The sequence below is a fragment of the Colossoma macropomum genome, unplaced genomic scaffold (genome assembly GCF_904425465.1).
Source record: "Colossoma macropomum unplaced genomic scaffold, Colossoma_macropomum, whole genome shotgun sequence".
Classification (NCBI taxonomy): domain Eukaryota; kingdom Metazoa; phylum Chordata; class Actinopteri; order Characiformes; family Serrasalmidae; genus Colossoma; species Colossoma macropomum.
The window spans coordinates 26,480,426-26,498,708 of record NW_023494785.1 but is presented as its reverse complement, the minus strand read 5'-3'; the positions used below and the strand labels follow the sequence as shown (position 1 = coordinate 26,498,708).

At 39.7% G+C, this 18,283-nt stretch overlaps 2 protein-coding genes across 4 annotated transcripts; one reads left to right on the top strand and one right to left on the bottom strand.

Annotated features, from left to right (window-relative positions):
- The first annotated feature begins 510 nt into the window (after window positions 1–510).
- On the top strand, window positions 511–3,436 carry LOC118820458. Of its 2 annotated transcripts, none has more exons than XM_036588826.1 (4): window positions 511–611; window positions 855–974; window positions 2,055–2,173; window positions 2,376–3,436. In XM_036588826.1, exons 1-4 carry the CDS (start codon window positions 560–562, stop codon window positions 2,694–2,696), a joined length of 612 nt encoding a protein of 203 aa, XP_036444719.1. In that variant the 5' UTR covers window positions 511–559; the 3' UTR covers window positions 2,697–3,436. The 2 variants fall into 2 exon arrangements, with proteins under 2 accessions (XP_036444719.1, XP_036444711.1); XM_036588818.1 differs by having other exon boundaries at window positions 1,959–2,173; window positions 2,376–3,432.
- Window positions 3,437–4,873: 1,437 nt separating this feature from the next.
- On the bottom strand, window positions 4,874–18,017 carry si:ch1073-90m23.1 (rap1 GTPase-activating protein 2). Of its 2 annotated transcripts, XM_036588807.1 has the most exons (19): window positions 17,641–18,017; window positions 17,478–17,510; window positions 17,204–17,297; window positions 17,020–17,055; window positions 16,881–16,928; window positions 14,621–14,818; window positions 13,646–13,743; window positions 12,801–12,879; window positions 12,644–12,697; window positions 12,432–12,515; window positions 12,007–12,107; window positions 11,761–11,890; window positions 9,997–10,167; window positions 8,707–8,778; window positions 8,036–8,122; window positions 7,494–7,661; window positions 6,901–6,984; window positions 5,823–5,833; window positions 4,874–5,690 (listed from the first exon to the last, which is right to left on the bottom strand). In XM_036588807.1, the coding sequence occupies exons 1-19, from the start codon at window positions 17,703–17,705 to the stop codon at window positions 5,591–5,593; spliced, it is 1,713 nt and encodes a 570-aa protein (XP_036444700.1). In that variant the 5' UTR covers window positions 17,706–18,017; the 3' UTR covers window positions 4,874–5,590. The 2 variants fall into 2 exon arrangements, with proteins under 2 accessions (XP_036444700.1, XP_036444690.1); XM_036588797.1 differs by having other exon boundaries at window positions 17,478–18,017.
- Between the last annotated feature and the right edge of the window lie 266 nt (window positions 18,018–18,283).

Below are 18,283 nucleotides of genomic sequence, written 5' to 3'. Positions count from 1 at the left end.
ATCGATGGAGTCGATTCCACACAATTTTCTCTTCAAACAGTCACAGCGGAGAGGGACCTGGCAAAAGTACAGTATTACATACATAATGTATTATTATAATTTATTTTATGAATGAATAATCTTATATTAACTTATATGCTTTCACCTCAGTACTTTAGAGACACACAATAGAGTTTAGCTATTTGACCTTAGCAAGGCAGTTTGGAGAGCTAAGACTGACTATCGGGCTAAAATTAGCTTAAGTGTATGTGAGTTTACTCTGTCGGTAAACGTTTCAGCGCGGGCGTTATCTATCTATCTATCTATCTATCTATCTATCTATCTGTCTGTCTGTCTGTCTCTCTGTCTCTCTCCCTGTCTGTCTGTCCGTCTATCCATCCATCTGTTCTTTGTCCAAACAGAAAACACAGCCAGTCCTGTGTGTTGTAGAGAGACGGACGGCCTTTACTGTGCGGTTTCAAAGCTCTGGAGTCGAAACTCGATTCACACATGCCTGGACTCTGAGAGTCGACTCTTTGGAATCGACTCCCGGTCCCAATGGTCAGGAAAATTAAACAAGATGGTTTGCTGGACGGTTGAGAAGGAGATCCTTTTGATCGACTTCATGCAAGGTTGGTAAGCTGATTTTCATTGTGTGAATCACGTAAGCCGTAACAGTAACAGTAAACAGGCGTTAGTGAACGAAGCTGAACGTGGGTTTCTGCTGATTTACTTCTAACCGATTTAGCCAGCTAGCGTTTAAAGTTGTTTGAACAGCTGCCGCGTTTGGTTCGTTTTATTAGCCTGCTTTGTTCGTGATGTACGGATAAGCTTTTCATTTTCTCTTCTCCTGGCGACCCCTGTTATTTACACAGCGCGGAGAGTGCTTTGGGATCCGAAGGATGAAAACTACTACAGAAGAGGAGACCGAGATGCGGTCCTGGATGAACTTGCTGAGCTTCTAGGACACGATGAGCGAGGAAACAAATACAGCCGTAATTATCCTCCACAGCCTCATCTTTCACAGAACTGTGAAAGCCCTGTCCCTTCAGTTCAGGCCGGATGCTTCAATGTCCTTCTCTCTTTCTGGCAGTTGTATGTCAACATGTTGACTTGTTATGTCAGAATACTGACGTATTTTCTCCATGTTTTGATTGCGTGTCCATCTTGACTTATTACAGTGACTTCTAGAAAATCTGATTTATGTCACACGGAGCTGGACAGTATGACAGTATTTACCTCTGTCGTTATCGTGACGAATTACATCACAGTGTGTCACAGTATGCTTTTCTGAACATATCGTGGATCGCCAGTGTTGAAAAATCACTTCCCAACTGCATATTTGATTAAAAGAGAGCATATTTAGTCGCAGCACAGCGTGTTAAATGTTGAATACAAGAAACTGGATTCATAGTTTTTGATAGTATTTTTACAATTTGGCACTACTTTTTCTGTTTTAACTTATCAAATGTCGGAAAAAAGTAAATATTGTGACACATCGTGTACCATGAAAAACATATAGTATTACTTTTTGCTCTATCGCCCACCTCTGTCACAGTAATGACCCACAGTGATGGATTTTCTTAAAACCTTGAGCTAACCTTGATCTTGAAATACTTTCTTAAAATGTAATAACTCCTTATTTCAATGTAATATGTCAACATTTCGAGATGATAAGTCAAATTTATAATAGAATCAGCCATTATTTCTACATAAATCAACCTGTCTTCAAAATAAGTAGTATTTTACACAGTAGGTCCTTGTTTTGAGATAAAAAGTTAAACACCCGACATAAATCTTGACCTACTGCTGCCAGAAAACGGGAAAATCATAATTATCTATTGTATTTTCATCTACCTTGTGGAAACCATAGCATACCATACCATAGAGTATGGATAAAGGGGAGAAAAAGGAAAGAAAGGTGGTCCACGGTAGTCTTTTGATTTTAGTCAACTAATGTAAGCTAACTTTATTAACAGGCACAGATATTAAAGAGAAATTTCATAGCATGAGAACCGTTTTCAACCGAGAAGCCAAGAAAGCGGAAGCCTCACTGCAGTCTGGAACTGCTACAGATGCTGTGTATGTGCCACGCTGGGTTCACTTCAACAGAATGCTGTTCCTGAGGGATGTACTTAGAACAAGACCAGTCCAGGACAATATGAAACACAGCACGATTTTGAAGACATGTTTGGTGAGTAGGCAATCCCATCCATGCAGACGAGGTCCATAACTGGCATCTTTATGAAGTTTCATTTAAACGCTGTTAATGCATCCAAGAACAGCTTGTCTTCTCAAAGCAGCCGAATGTATAGCTTACAGACATTTCCAGTCCTTATTACTATTCTGTGTATATAAATTGGATACGTGTACTACTAAACACTTCATTTTTGCAGAAGGACGAGTGTGAGGAGGAGCTCGAAGATGGTGCTATACCAAGCACCAGTGACTCCTGTACAACCCCTGAAGCACCAGCACCAAGACAAAGAAAACGAAAAGCAAATATTGATGAGAGCGATGCCACAAGAATGGACATTTGTAATAGCATACTTAAATGTCTGCAGCAGCCATCAGAAGTGGATCCAAATGACACGTTTGGAAAATATGTTGCTGACACATTGAAAGGTATGAGCCTTTGGAACAGAGAACTTTGCAAAGCTGAGATACAACAGGTTATGTCAAAACATCTTCTGAATGACATGCAAAACGATGCGTGACGTTTACAGAGAAGAGCAGTGTTCTTCATTGTGCAGCTCGCTGGCCACTAGCAGCCCCTGGAGGGCAACATGGTGGCCCTTGAACTCCTCAACCATAGACACATATCTCTGAAATACAGAAAAAAGTAGTAGGCTTGATACGTTTCAATAATAAAAATGCAGTTTATCATTCTCTAAAACAAGTCATGATACAGCTTCACCCCTAAGTGCGGCTGTTGCAGTTGTAGTCCTAGGGGTTAGCTAGTTATGTTTCAGTTTCATTTCACTGACAATTTCAATTTATTTACACTTACAAACAAAAATGCCTGGAGCAGTACCGTGCCTACTTTTCTAAGGAAAAATGGCTCATCAGCAAAAGAAGCACAGAATATACTAAGACAGTACAAAGTGGTGTTTCTGAGGTAAGGAAGCAAATCTGAAAGACAAACTAGTTCAAGATGAATGGATCTGTGAGTTTCTTTTTATTATGAGTGCATTATACTGCAGCCAATGATTCTATTGTACGAGTTAATAACTTAAGGTTTTTAAGTTTTTCTTTTACTAAAATTATTAAAACTTTATGGCCTAATGTTAAACGTTCAGCATCAGCCATCAGCCTATAACACACCCATTTCTGAAAATCTCATAGCCTGTCCTTTGTCCCTAGTCTTGCCGCAGTCTGTTCTTTTTGGAAATTAAGTAGATCTTTGTCTCCTTAATATGTATTAAATGAAATCTACACATCAACCTGATTGGCTTCTTCTCGATGTGTCTTTTTTGCATGTTTGTACAGATAACCTACATTAAAATTTCTGCCATTAATTTAAGTATATTTAATTAAATAACATAGGCTTGCCTGAAGCATACAACATATGGTGGAGGGTATGTAGGATTAATAATGGAATGCTAAAATATGTCATCAAACATGCTTTAATTACAGTTGTTTTTGCCTTAAACCTCAGCAAAATCAGGTGAAGACATCAATTCAGTATAGTTTAAACTCCACGTGCGCTTTAAACTAAGAGGTAACATCATTGGAGTTTAAAAATACATGTGACTCGGTCAGGTTTAAACACGTTAAAGTCTAAACTGCACCAAAGCTACTGATAGTAATTCTGCAGTGACATCAGGACTTTGTGTGGCTCCTGGAGGAAAAAACAATGGTGGATTATGGTTATTCTACAAATTATAAAATGTAGTCACATAAATGTGAAAAAGTAACCAGTAGTTGAAAATCCTGGTCTCTGTTAAGTGGTGACATGGTCCTGGATGGTAAATGTTTGTCTAGCTTTCCCAAGGTTGCTCTTGTTGCATTCTCCACCATCACAGACTCTGCCATTGGTGCCCACATGAACAAAGATGAATCTTAGTGCTGTGTCCACACGAACCTTTAGAACAACTGAGGTTGCACCCTTGTAATTATGGAAAGAAGATCTACCAATGTTTGAGTAACTGTATTAAGTCGTGCCCAACCCTGGTCCTGGTGATTTACTGCCCCAGAGAATGTTGTACCAAAAGACCCAGCTCAGATCAAGATGCTCCTGAAGGCCTGAATCACCTGGATCAGATGTGTTAGATTACAGTTGTAACTTAACTCTCCACGGAGGTAGACCAAATTTTTGAGGTGCTTTGAGCAGTTGCTCTCCATTGAGGACTGCTGCTGGACATCATCTGGCCTCAGGAACTTTTAGATGGTAACACAGATTTTTACAAGCCAGATTTTTATCTCTCTTGATGCCCCATAATTTTACACAGTGCTTGGGAAAAACAATGTTATAACAAGTTTTTCTTAATCAATTAATATTATACCCTTTTAAGTTGTACATTTAAGACTTGTTTAGGTTGAAGTTGCAAACTTCATTCAAGATGATGAAAAGCATTGCCAGAAATCAGTGGGAACAGCCAGTCTCTCTCTGCAGCACTTTTTAGCTTATTTTAAGTTAAATGCAGTCAAAGCGTCTACAAAGCATTTACAGTGGCTATCCAAATAAAGTAGTACCAAAGTGTGTAGACACCTCCTCATCTAACATTTCTTCTGAAATCAAGGGTATTAACAGTGTGTTTGTTCCCCATTTGCTGCAGTAGCTGTCTCTACTCTTCTGGAAAGGCTTCACACTAAATGTTATCACATTGCTGTGAGGATGTGATTGCTTTCAGCCATAAGAGCATTAGTGAGGTCACATACTAATGTTGGATGATCAGTTCTGGATCACAAATGGCACTCCAATTCATCCCAAAGATACTGGTTGGTGCTCCATCACTCCTGAAAATGCAGTTCCTCTGTTCCAGACCAATGCTGGGGGCTTTGTATCCCTCTAGCTGGCCCTTTGAGCTGGGCTTGGTTACCACAGACTTGGCTGTGGCTGCTCCAGAACATCCAATTCTATTAGCAGTGCTTTTCTATGGAGATTATGCAAGCTGTGTGTGCGCAACAGCTGTGTCGGTAATGGGTGCACCCTGAAGTAGCTGAATTCACTGTTTAGAAGGGATTTGTGGATACTTTTGAATTCATAGTACATCTGTCCACTGATTGTAGTTCATTTTAGCAACTCAAGCATTGCCACCAAACTATCAAACCTCCAGTAACAGGATTTAAAAGAGGGCACGGCACATGGGCATCACGATGGAGCCTGAATTCAGTTAGGTTTGGCTCTAAAGTCTCTCGGGACGGGACTTGGTGCCCTACTATGCTGGTGCTGGCTATCCAAAGTTTGAGCTCACAATACCATATCATTTTGTACTGAGTTTAAAACAGCTAAAGCTACAACCCACGGGCGTCTCTATGACACTGACTGTTCTACACAGACATGCTGGGACATCTTCCAGTTCCCTCGCTGGTGAGTCTTCCATGTCTTGTCTCAAGTCAGAAAAGGAGGATCTTTATGGTTGGAGCACTGGAGTCAGCAGGCAGTTCGCTACATGTCTTCTTGAGGACTTGTATGACCTTTGACCTCTGTGTAGGCCAGGTTATCGGTGGTCAGAGGGCCAGGGCCAGGTGTCCTGTGACCTGACTCTCTGTAGGTCACACAAAAGATATAAAACAAAAGTTAAACTATTCACCATCCAGACAGTACTTAGAGAAAGAGATCAGATTCACTTATGACTAAGTGACATGGCGCTGTGTTCAGGTGCAAATGTGCCACTTACCCTTCTCCATCCTGCTCCAATGTGTCAATTCATGGAAAAAGGAGAGAAAATATGTGAAGGATCATATGATTTACAATACTCAATGCAGTCATGTGGCTACCTGTGAAATGAAACTTTCAGTGTTCTGTACTTGTAAAGTTCCCTCGCCAGGTGATAATAATAGAGGGGCGTGTGTGTGTGTGTGTGTGTGTAAGTAAGAGAGAGAGAGAGAGAGAGAGATGGTAAACATATTTTGAAGCTGTGGAAACATTTAGCTGGTCCAGACATAAAAGTGCTTTTTTCTAAAAACTGTAAAGGATAAACCTGATCTTTTAGTTGCTGAAGTTACATGGAGAATTCCACCAATTTTTAATAAATTCTGCATAATTAAATGGCCAAAAGTATGTATGTATGTAAAGTATGTAAAAAGGTCGTTCAGAGTGGTTTGATGTGAAATGCTCTATTCTAGAAAAGCTTACAGAGCCAAAATTGTTCACAATTGTGGTGATAGGAGCCAGACGTCTGAACCATTTATTGCCTCTAAAAGCTCCCTCACAGAAAGTTATTACAGAAAATGATAATAAATATATTACGTGACGACGGAGACATTGTTTTAAGATAATTTTGAGAATAAGGTTTTGGCCTAAAACCTTTTTTTAAAATGCTTTCATGGTGGAGGGGTACAGCAGGGCACTGTAAGGAAAGATAGTCCCCAAAGAAAACTCATCTTTTGAGATTTGCGATTTTACCAAAATCAGCAAAAACTAATAGGATGTTTAGGTTTTCCGGTCATTTTGGACAGTATATAAAATTATTCGATTTTCACTGAAGACATCACAGTCTGTTTCCTATTACCACAAATGTAAAAAAAATCCAAGTTGGTAAGTTTCTCTTCAATGCACCATTTTACATCAGACCACTCTGACCTTATTTCTATCTCAACTACTTATGTACAAATTTTGAAAAAAAAATGGTGGCATTCCCCTGTAAGGTTAGAGTTAGTTTAGGTGTAGCACAGCAGCATTTAGATGCACTCATAAAGAAGAACACAGAAACACCCCACAAACACAGGAATACACATTTGTTTTTGAGAGATTACCCTTTGCTTTTGGGTTCCTGTCCCTCCTGTCTTCTTTGTACCTCCCAACGTGTCAAAAGAGTGACTGCGCACCCTGATGGCTCTCTGACAGAGAGAGAAATTGTTACCGTTAGGCAACAGCAATTGATTTTAACTTTCATTATTATTTAAATAAGTAAAACACCTCTGTGACTCTCAGGCTCCCCAAATGTCAGAGCCTCATTTGTAAATCGAATTTTGAACAGGAATTTACCCAGATCAAGGTGTAGGGAACTGTTTTTCTGCGGTTCCACAGACTTGCTTATGTGGTTTCTAACATTGTATGACGTACTTTTATTCCTTTTTAATAGATAACCACATCATCAACAACAGTAGTCACAGCCTCGAAGCCTGAATGCTGTCCCTATTTTTGTCCGTTTTGAAAGATAACAACATGTCACACAATGTCAGAAATCCCTTAAGCAAGTATTACTGATTATGTAACATAATGTGGTTTGAGGCCAATGTGTTCAACCATGCAATTTGCATAGTGCTAATTGGTGGAGTTCCTATTCATTGTTAACTGTTTTATTTTTAGCTAAACCATTGTTTTACAATTGGCGTTTCTGTCTCACCTTAAAGTTTTCAATGAAACCTCCTCCTCCCTCTGGAGCCGCCCTTCCCACTTCACTTGGAGGGGCATTCGGGGGGACACTCATGTGCACTGGCTCTCTCAGCATGCACTGGGAGCGGGATGACAGTTCCGAGCGCAGCGCCTCCAAGAGTGAGGAACGTGTGCGCAACTTGGAGGGATAAAGAGAGACTTAATATAACCTTTATCTTTTGATTGTACATATATATTCAATACACATATTCAAAACTTTGTAGACACCTGATAATCCAACATTTCTACTGAAATCAAGGGTATTACTGGGGAGTTTGGAGGGAGGCTGTCTATTAATATCTTTTTATTAATTAATATCAATTATTAAACAGCCTGTATATACATAATTGAGTGCCATGTCATCGCATTCGAACACGTCATTAGTGGGTGAACATTAAAGTAGCTGAATTCACTAATTAGAAGGGTGTCTGGATACTTTTGAAAGTATAAAGTATGTATATGTAGAAAAGTCAAAAAGATGCACAATTATCATATTGTGAATAGTTCTATTACCTCTAGCTTACTGAACCGTTCAGCTTTGTAGCAGGAAATCTCAGCATTGATGAGTTTGGTCAAGAGAAACTCCCGAAACACAGAGCCCTGGAAGAGGAAAACATTCCCTAAATATGATAAAGATGATGATGATGATGATGATGATTTCAGTGTTTAGACAGTGTTCAGATCTACCAGAGGTTTTGAGCTGTCTTCTGTTCCGAGACAGAATTTTTTGTGCATTAAAGGAACAGTTGTTAAAAATCTGATTCACACAAACCCCTTAACGCTAAATGCAGTTGAACAGCCCAAAGCAGGTTTTATGTCTGAAGTTTTCTTCTTAAAGTTTGCTCTGGTATTACAAGGCTAATGTAACTTTTAATAAATATTAGCTACATTAGCCTGCTGTGAAAAGCTAAATCAGAAAACATTGGACACCACACATATTCGCTAGTCAACTACATTTCAGTTTAGATGAAAAGTGTAAATGTGAAGCTGAATATTCCTTTACAGATGCCCAAAGTGACTTTTTGTTTTGGTTGCAGAAGTAGCTCAAGTTCCTGATTCATCACAGATTCTGACTGGTCAATGCAGGTTATGCAAAGGGGCAAGTAGCTACCTGTGGACCAGTAGAACTTCACCTGTCTTGGTGAATAAGTTTATTAGCGTGTCTTTACAGTCACAGTTCTTACCTCTGTAAAAATTGGAGGATTGGGAAGGGGTGGGCCAAACGGGGGCACGTCCTCCCTGGCAGTGACAGACACCTGTCAATCAAAAGAAATGATTCCGTAGGAGGGCAAAAAGTGCATCTGAAGGTGACGTTTCAACTGTATTGAAATAGAAGCTGTGTTCCAAAAGTTAGGCTGTGGTCTAGGTGGGCTGCATTTCTAAACCGCTATGTCATCCAAGGCTGATCCAATCAGAAAGATCCCTCAAATACAGCTGAGAATTGCGTTCCACTTTCTGACAATTTTTGAGGACACTACCAGAGTATCCTTCACAGTCTTCCGGCGCCCATAGTCCTTTGTGCACGTCTGACCTGATGAAAGTTCAAGAGAAACGGCAGCAGATGAAACCATCTACTACACGTTGTCTAAAAAGGCTAGTAAAATATATGTTAGGTTTATGATATGTACAGTATGCTATTTCTCTATTTGTGTATCTGTTTAAGAGGCTGTAATTTGAATGCAGTGTGCGTTCTGTGAGTTTAACAGGTTTTAGCTGCAGGATGGTATTTAATGACAAACAAATTTTGTGTGCCAGTTTCCTTCTGACGACATAACAAATTGGTCTTTGTGGACTGTTCCGTTTTGCATTATGTAACGCAAATTAGGAGGCTTCATAGGACGCTGCTACGGAGGACCCAACTTTCTCAGCTCTAGCCTGGCTTTTGAAACACAGATATATGCATATAATTATTATAATCAGTTATAACAGGGGCATAAAAGGGGTCCAATTTTATGTGTGGCTGCATTTTTTTTTTCAATCAAGCAGAAGCACACTTGATTCTATTTGTTTAAATCAACTGGTCTCAGTCAAATAATTGATCAGGTGTGTTCCTGCTTGGTTGTAATGAAAACAGCCACACAACCCTTATAATAAGATTGGACACCCCTAAATTCTTATAATATTTAACGGTGTGCAGTATGTTCTTTTGGGCAAAATACATCTCTAAAACCTTTTTCAAATCTAACCTTGGTGTGTTGTTTTTACTGTTTATATATCACTACTGTGTAAATAATTATCATGTTTGTGTATTTGGTGTTTTTTTAAAAATAATTCTCAGTTGTACCAAAAATAAAAAAATCAGATTGTGGTGAAATTTGCAATTTTATGATGCATTTAATGGTTTTCTCATCTTAATCTGAATCATAATCTAATGTTTTTTTAATCAGCTGTGAGGTCAGAAACACCCCAACTGTTTAAATGCTGTCATTCATCTTTTTTAACACAGACACACACACTTGGCTTCTCTGAATCACCTGAAATGCACCCCCGTCCCCCCCATCTGTCCCATTCTCCTTCTTCACCCTCCTCACAGCGATGAAGCAGTGTAGGAAGTGGGAAGTGATGACATCACAGATGAAAGGGGTGTGGCCCTCCTGATAAACCACAGCGACAATATCATTGCCAATATGTCTCTTCCTCTGAAGCTGAGCATACAGGAGGAGGAGGAAAGAAATAAAATCAAAATACAGTATGATATGATACTGTGCTTAGACACTGTTGGGATAGACATTAATATCATCAACATTTGGCAGAACATGTAAATTTATATAAGCATACAATACAAAGTTTGAACATGCCTGATTGAATGTATGTTTTCCATAATCTTAAAAACAACTTGGTGCTTAAATACTTGACATTTTGTTCTAAGACAAATACACACTGACTGAGCCCTTTATTTGGAACCCCTCCTTGTTTCTACACTCATTGTTCATTTAATCAGCTTAACTTACCATATAGGTGCACTTTGTATTTCTATAATTACAGACTGTAGTTAATTTGTTTTCCTGCATACTTTGTTAGCCCCCATTCACCCTGTTCTTCAATGGTCAGGACCCCCACAGGACCACCACAGAGCAGGTATCATTTGGGTTGTGGATCATTCTCAGCACTGCAGTAACACTGACGTGGTGGTGGTGTGTTAGTGTGTTATTGTGCCAGACGAGTGGATCAGACACAGCAGTGCTGCTGGAGTTTTTAAACACCTCAGTATCACTGCTGGACTGAGAAAAGTCCACCTAACCAGAAATGAAATATAGTAAAAGTGAAATCTAAGATATAATATATAATGTATGTAATATAGTGAAAATATGTTAACATATTCTCTACAGAAAACACATTTGCACATTTTAATGTACAATTACTATCTGCTGAAATTATCATATTAGGAAAAAAACTAAAACATTAAATGTGGTCTATGCAAAAGATATGGTGCATTTTATACTTTGTTTTATTTTTTTCCTAATATGTGAAATTTAGCCAGAAATTGTGCACTCAAATTAGGATTTTAAAAATGGCACATTAAAGTGTATTCTCTATGAAAGATGTGTTAACACATTTTCACTTAGAAAATATATACTTTGACCAGGGTGTTCAAATTTTGGCATATAGCTATAGAGTTGAAAAAGCACAATCAGTATATCTTAATTTTTTATTCCTATGTGTGCAACATTAAAAGTTAATGGAATGAAAATGGAATGTCTGTCCTTGAGCCAATCAGGTGTGCAGTTAGATAGAGTGAGTCTAAATACCTCTGTTTGGTAGAAGATTGGTATTTGTGATTGTAAAGACTACAGACATCTACTACTACTTGATGTCTTTACTATTTTTTCTAAAATGCATAAAAAAGTAAAAGAAAAATTATAAGCTGTGTTTAAACTAGTACTGTAAGTATTAGAAAGCCACAACTTGCAGATCCACCTTGCTGGTGTACAGTAAGAGTACACTTTTTGTTAGACATTTCTAGCCCTTTACAAGACACTGCATGTCAAGCGATGGACTACAGTCTATATCAAGAGTGGGGCACTCCAGTTGTGGAGGGTCAGAACCCAATACCGTTGGACTGCTAAACCTGTTAATTAACTGAAGAGTTAAATCAGGTATCTTTGAGAAGGAAAATCAAACCGTGCAGAACTCTAGCCCTCCAGGATCAGAGCTGGACCACCCCTGGCCTACACAGAGGACCTATAAGAGAAGTGGACCTCATAACGTGGTCAGTGAGTAGAAGAAGAAGGAAGCACCTGCTGCGTATCTCCGTCTGTGAAGGGCAGTTTGGTGGCGACATGGAACATGATCTCTCTCCCATGGAAAGAAGTGAACACAGCTTCACTTCCTGTTTGACCATGAGACACGTCCAGTCCGCCTCTGAATCTGAGAAAGTGGGAGAAACACCTAGAGCCCAAAACACCTGGAGCCATCTAACATTTTTTGTATATAACATTATTTTTAAGACGTGCACAAACAGAGGACAGCTGTTTGCTGTTTACCCGGTGAATCCACGCAGTTTGACTGTTTGGCCCAGTATGGAGAGAAAGTCCTTAAACTCTTCACTCTCTTCATTATTACTGAGAATGTCCTCCTCCGTCAACTGCCCAAGAAACATTACACATTGCAGAGAGTGATATAAAACTCATAGAACGTTTGTGTAGGAAGCTGCAATTAGTGTAGTGCCCTTTATAATTATTGGCACCTCTTATAAATGTGAACTAAAATGGCTTTCAGGGTGATAAAATGACTAATTGCAGGGGTGCAACAATTGTGACATGTTTTGAAGTTGATTTTTGTAACACTATTTTAGCCTTTAATGATCTTTAACAGTGGTGCCATATATTCTGTAGAACACTGTATTTTTAAAAGCTTATTAAATTTATTTGGACATAAGCCACTAAATTCTGCATAATTGGTTGTTTACCTGCCCTTCCTTCTGATATAAGACACCAAACTTAAAGTTCTGAGACACTCTGTGTTCATCAAATGCTGTTATAAGCTCTGGAGCCTAAAAGAGAGAACAAGAGAGAAAGAGAGAGAGAGATGGAGGTTAAAGGTTTAGAGGCTAAATAGTTGCCATATTTTAGACCACATCCACAGGTGAGGAAAATGGAGGGATAGAGAGAGGACTGTCACCTTTAGGTAGCTGACCACTTCAAAGCTGGACACGTTCACACTGGCACACAACATCTGAGGATGGTGAGAGATAAAAATCTATGTAATTGTTTTCATTTGCTTTTTGTTCTCATAAGTAATTAGCGTTCATGTTAATTCTCAGGCTCCTCTGAAGTACCTTTGCAAGCTCCACGGCTGTGGGGAGCTGCTGGAAGAGAGAGACAGAAAACGTCCCATGCAGAGAGCACTCGTTCATCCTAAGGAGAAAAAAAGGAGTGTGTGTGTAATAATCTATCACAGAAGATCACCTGGATGAACCGACTAATGAAACATTTATGGTTAACTCCAAAGCCCAACACAACTGGCAGTCAAACAATACAGAACACTGACTGACCCTTACGAAAAAACACATTAATTTCACAAATAAAGTTTTTGCACATCTCACGTTTTGCACATACATTAAAAAAGTGTGATCATGTGATCATGTGCCATTTCATTCCAACTGTGATGACACATTATTCACATGTGTTTTTTTTCTCGACCCTCAGTTCTGTAAGGGAACTAGTTTAGAACTTAGACAAAATGTTGACTTGCTTATCATTCTTCAGAACTGGACTGAAACCCCTTCATACTTATATTTGTATTGTACAGTTGGCTCATTATTAAGCTCTGGTCTTACAATAAGTGCGTTTGTTCGTGATTCTTTAATAAATTATCCAATGCAACCTGAAATTTCAGATTTCTTCACAATTCTCTTTGATTGGATTTGTTTTTTAAGTTTAAAAAATACCCTAAATACACAAACATGTATATAACTGAAATATTTACACAGTAGTGCAATATACACAATAAAAGAATGTACCAAACGTTTTGGTTTTGTGTTTCTTTTTTTACTTTACCTAACTTTCCATTCTAACATGCTAAAATTGATGTAGCCTGACCGTCACATTCAAATCAATGCATCCTGATGTATTGATGCACTTTTAAACCCCTAATTAACAGGAATGCTGAAGGCAGCCTCACCTCAGAATCACCCTCAGTCTGTTCTCCTCTTCCTCCAGACAGATGGACAGAACCAGTGGCCCCAGCGAAGGGTCCACAGCAGTGAACGACTGATGGTACTGAAGGGAGAGCGAGGCAAAAGAACAGTGACTTGCAAGATATGCCGAAAAACATACCGACTGCCTACCAGACAATAAATTATAGTATTTAACCCCTTAAAGGTGCAGTGTGTCAGATTTAGCGGCATCTTGCAGTGAGCAACTGAATGTTTTTCTGTGTCTTCCAACCAGTGCTCTAGTGCTGTAGCAGCACCAAATTTAAGCTGCTGCTTCAATGTAAAAAAGTGAGAGACACTCTCTAGAGCCAGCGTTTGGTTTGTCCATTCTGGGCTATTGTAGAAACATGGCGGCACAACATGGTTTCCTCTGTTGGAAGAGGACCTGCTCCCTACATAGATAGGAAAGGCTCATTCTGAGCTAATGAAAAGACGATTCATAGTTGCAGGTGATTATATACTAATGAAAACGTGGTTTGTAGACTACGTTCCATTTCTACTAATAGACCCCCCTAAATCTTACACAGTGCACCTTTAAAGTCTAAGGACCCTGTTGGTCAGGACTCTCATTCATCTCTCTCTCATGACTATCTACTAATATATTAATGTCATAGTAGTAGTGAATGATTCATGGTTACAGGAAAACAAGTCTAGAGTTTAAGGGGTTAATATGCTTAAGTTATCTGACACACTTGATTCACCCGATCAGCTAATTATCAAACTCTTCATGAGCTAAGCCAGAGCTGAGCACAAAAACAGCAGAGCTTGGAGTCACAACACTGAGATTGGGAACCACACAGATCAAATGAATAATTGCAGTTCTGAAGAACTCAGAACTCAGGCTCCTAAGCTCATTGAGTAACAGCAACCTCCAAGCTGTGAATATGTTTTTCTTTTGTGCCTGCAGGCCTAAACCCAGATTTAAAGTAAAGCTGACTGACCCTGTGTCGGAAGAACTCCTGGTAGATCTTGGCCTCACTGTCTCTCTCCATGATGTCGTAACTCTCCAGGCCTAACACAACCTGTGATGATGTGGGACTCGTGTCCACACGTCTGTCCAGTGGGGGGTCAATCCAGTAACCCCCAGATTTAGGAGATAAGATGAGGGGTAAGCCATCACCGATCTTCAGCAGCCGAGACTGAAGAAACAAGAAACAAAATGCATTTGTGGAACTAGCTGCATCTTCCCATAAACCACAGACCAAGAGACATTTTAGTCTACACAGCCACTTCTATGGAGGATTTACTGTTTATTCAGGAGTGCCATATAGAAACTGTCATGAACACAAATCCTAAAGTACAGCACCTGTCAAAAGTGGACAGACCTATTCATGGAAGGGTTCATTATTTTCATAACTTGTAGGGAATTTTACACTGGAAAAAAGAAAAACAAATAAATCAAAACTATCTTATATTTTAGATTCTTTAAAGTAACCTCCCTCTGCAGTTATGAGAAAGAGTTATGAGAAACTCTAAGCAGCTGTTTCAACTCACGCTGCGAACTTTACTGTAGCGGCACAGTGGGAAAAATGAGCTAACACCATGTCCTAACAGGTGAAAAAACCAGCATGCTTCTGTTCTATTCAGTGAGGATGTCTACACCAACTGCGAGCGGCAGAGCGCAAGGCGATGTGACACGCCATTTCTGTGTTTGACACGTCACTTTGCAATTCCACCTTAAAATGGATGAGAAGAAAGTCTACTATAAAGCAGGGAAGAGAGGGATTTCTATGGCCCTTCCAGTAAACAACTTGGAGAGAAACAGCCAGAGTGCTGAAAGTTAGAAGTGAAAACCATTTGTTTGCTTTTTAGGTTAGCTAAGTAACAGGTAGACACAAGTTAGACGTATAATGCTATTTTATATGTCATTTAGACTACTGATGTTAAATGTGGGGATAAAACGCAACCTGTTACAAACACTATTAAATACATTCCCCAAACCACAGCTGGGCAGCTCTGTCAGTAAAGCAGCTCTCTTTTGAGAGGCCTGTGGTGTGTTTACATTTTGACACAAATTTAATATTTCTGGTGTAGACATCCTGCAGGCCTTGTGATGCAATGCGATACTACATTTGAATGCCAGTTTGCTGTTAGGACATGGTGTAATTTGGGTGACTGCCCAATCCTGCTGCTTTTTTCTCCTCCAATCACTGCTTAATAACCATTACACTACCCTTAATTATTCTTACATTATCTCATTCCATCTGTCAGGTTTTTAGCATTGTGCTAGCGTCCCTGTGAATGTACCTTGAACTTAAAGCTCTAGGGATTCAAAAGATGTGCCTGAGGGATCTGCAAAAATGAGACGAAACGTCAACAGAGTGGAAGATGCCCCTTTCCAAATAAAAATGTCAATTATCTGAGTTTAAAAGTTGAGCTGTCCTTGTTGGCAGTGTTCTGCGTCATCAGAGGTAAAAAATCACTGACCACCCAAATAAGGTAGCCAGATAAGGGCTCACCAAACATTATTGCCCAGGGGCCAATAGCTTGATGATCTGGGCCTGCACCTCTGCTTTATGCACTGTTGTTATTTCAAGGAGCTTTATGAGGAGCCACTTGGGATTTTGTTCCGCATATCATCACTGTCCAAAAAAAAATCTCCACTTTTTTGTATTTTTCTACATCATTTGAGCACAGCAACTGTTCTTTACATTGGGTGAAAATTGTATGATGAGTGGACCAATGGAAATGTTTCAAAATTGTTTGAAATAAAATCTCTTCACATTAACTTCCATTAAACACAAAGAACAGCTTTGCCCTCTCCTGTGAACTTATCATTTTGGAGATACTTCTTGTTTTTTGGACAGCCATGATATGCTGACCACTTGTTGAAAAAAACTACTTGATTGGGGTGCATTCAAAAATATGATTTTAACCTTTAAAATGTTCATTTTGGAAATACATAGGCACCAAATTCAGTATTTACTTTTGTCTTAAAACAAGAATATGAATTTAAGCATTTTAGCGTAAGCTTTATAAAAACCTATGAAAAACCTTCATTCAGTGAGGTGTGACTTGACTGGTACTGTAACTGCAGGTAAGCAGCTGTGCTCTGGTGTTTTGGCTACAAAGTCTGTCTCTTTAGCCAAGTTCCAGGTAACAGGTAAACATGCGTCATTGCCTTTATCTGCTTGTGGTCTGATCCTGGCCAGTCACTGCATACACAAATATATTTTGGAAAATGACAAGAACGGCTTGTACCTTAAAAGGTGGAGGGAACTCGCAGCGTTGTTCATCTAATCTGCTGCCCTATAAATGGAGAAGCAGAGAACAAACCATCTGCTTAGAAACAGCCAAGCATCTGGACATGATGAAGACGTGAAGGAGAGAGGAAAACTACCTGCAGCTTTTCAATGATCTCAAACAGCTCCGTCACCTGGAACAGTTTGGAGAGGAAGGCACAGAAGAGAGCAAGAGAAAGTGGAGGAACTTTAATGCTTTAGCAGCTGAGACTGAATCATCTTCTTCTCATGGATTTATGGATTTTATTTAAACGAAATCAGCGAAGCAGAAATAATTCTTACCTTCTGGTTGGAATTGGTAGGAACAAAAGGTTTGGTCTCATTGGATGGAGAGTCCAGAATGTCCAGAATGCTGTGTCCTAGGGACTCTGGCCGACTGGAACGAACAGAGACAGACTACAGTTCAAGGGAAATGTCTCTAGGAATTTCTCAGCTAGTCAGATAACCTGAGTCCAGAGTTAAGCCTGTCCAACAGAAGAAGAGGCCAGGGACTTTCCTACTGGACAATGCTCAAGTTATGCAGCTTTTCTGTGAAGGTGTAAATATTCTGTTCTACCTGCTCTCATTGCCACTGATGAACTTGTCAATCCTGCAGACAGAAAAGCTTGTCATGTTGAATAAGTCCGCACCAGCAATTACATTTATGATTAATTGACATCTTGTATTCATATTATTTCGAAGTTAAATTAAAATTTCATTTCTCTTGGTAGTGAGCTCACCCTCCATAGGCTCCAAATGTGAAACTTCTTTTCCTGGAGAAAAACTTCTCGTTCCTTTTCTCCATCGTTCTGTTAGTGACCGAAAGCTTCAATAATAAAACGACCAGCCATGGAGCACGTCAGTGATTCAGATAAATTAAAATCCTCTGCGTCTCTCCCTCTATCTCCCTCTCTCTCTCTCTCTCTGCCCCCTGCCTCTCTCGCATTTAATCTCTCTCTACATCCTTCCTTCTATCCCGCTGTCTGTTGACTGACAGCAGTAACTCTTGCATGTCCATGGGCTCCCAATGACACACACACAGTCACGCGCACAAACACACAAAGGTAAACAAAAGGAGTTGAGATGGGCAAGACAATGCATATTCCCACAATAAAACAGACCGGACTGTGTGCCTGTTTGTGTGTGTGTGTGTGTGTGTGTGTGTGTGTGTGTACGTGGATGGAAAGCACTGCTCTGAAGGGAGAGAGGCAGATGTGAATGGGCAATAGACTCCTCCTGTAGACCTGTTACCCTTTCAGCCAGCAAGAGTCATCAATAATTGACAAGGCTGACTGAGAGGGAAGAGGGCAAGGCAGCGGGAGAGAGGAAGAGAGAGAGGGGGGGGGGAATCAGGAGACTTCAGTAGTGGGGAAATAAAGAAAT

Coding starts and splice junctions, on each gene's coding strand:
- LOC118820458 (XM_036588818.1), top strand. CDS start 560: ATGGTTTGCTGGACGGTTGAGAAGGAGATCCTTTTGATCGACTTCATG. Junction 975..1,958: donor GCGAGGAAACAAATACAGCC/GTAATTATCCTC, acceptor CTTTATTAACAG/GCACAGATATTAAAGAGAAA. Junction 2,174..2,375: donor CGATTTTGAAGACATGTTTG/GTGAGTAGGCAA, acceptor TCATTTTTGCAG/AAGGACGAGTGTGAGGAGGA.
- si:ch1073-90m23.1 (XM_036588797.1), bottom strand. CDS start 17,590: ATGAATACAAGATGTCAATTAATCATAAATGTAATTGCTGGTGCGGAC. Junction 12,880..13,645: donor AGACTGAGGGTGATTCTGAG/GTGAGGCTGCCT, acceptor TTTTCTCCTTAG/GATGAACGAGTGCTCTCTGC. Junction 8,123..8,706: donor ATCCTCCAATTTTTACAGAG/GTAAGAACTGTG, acceptor TTCCTCTTCCAG/GGCTCTGTGTTTCGGGAGTT.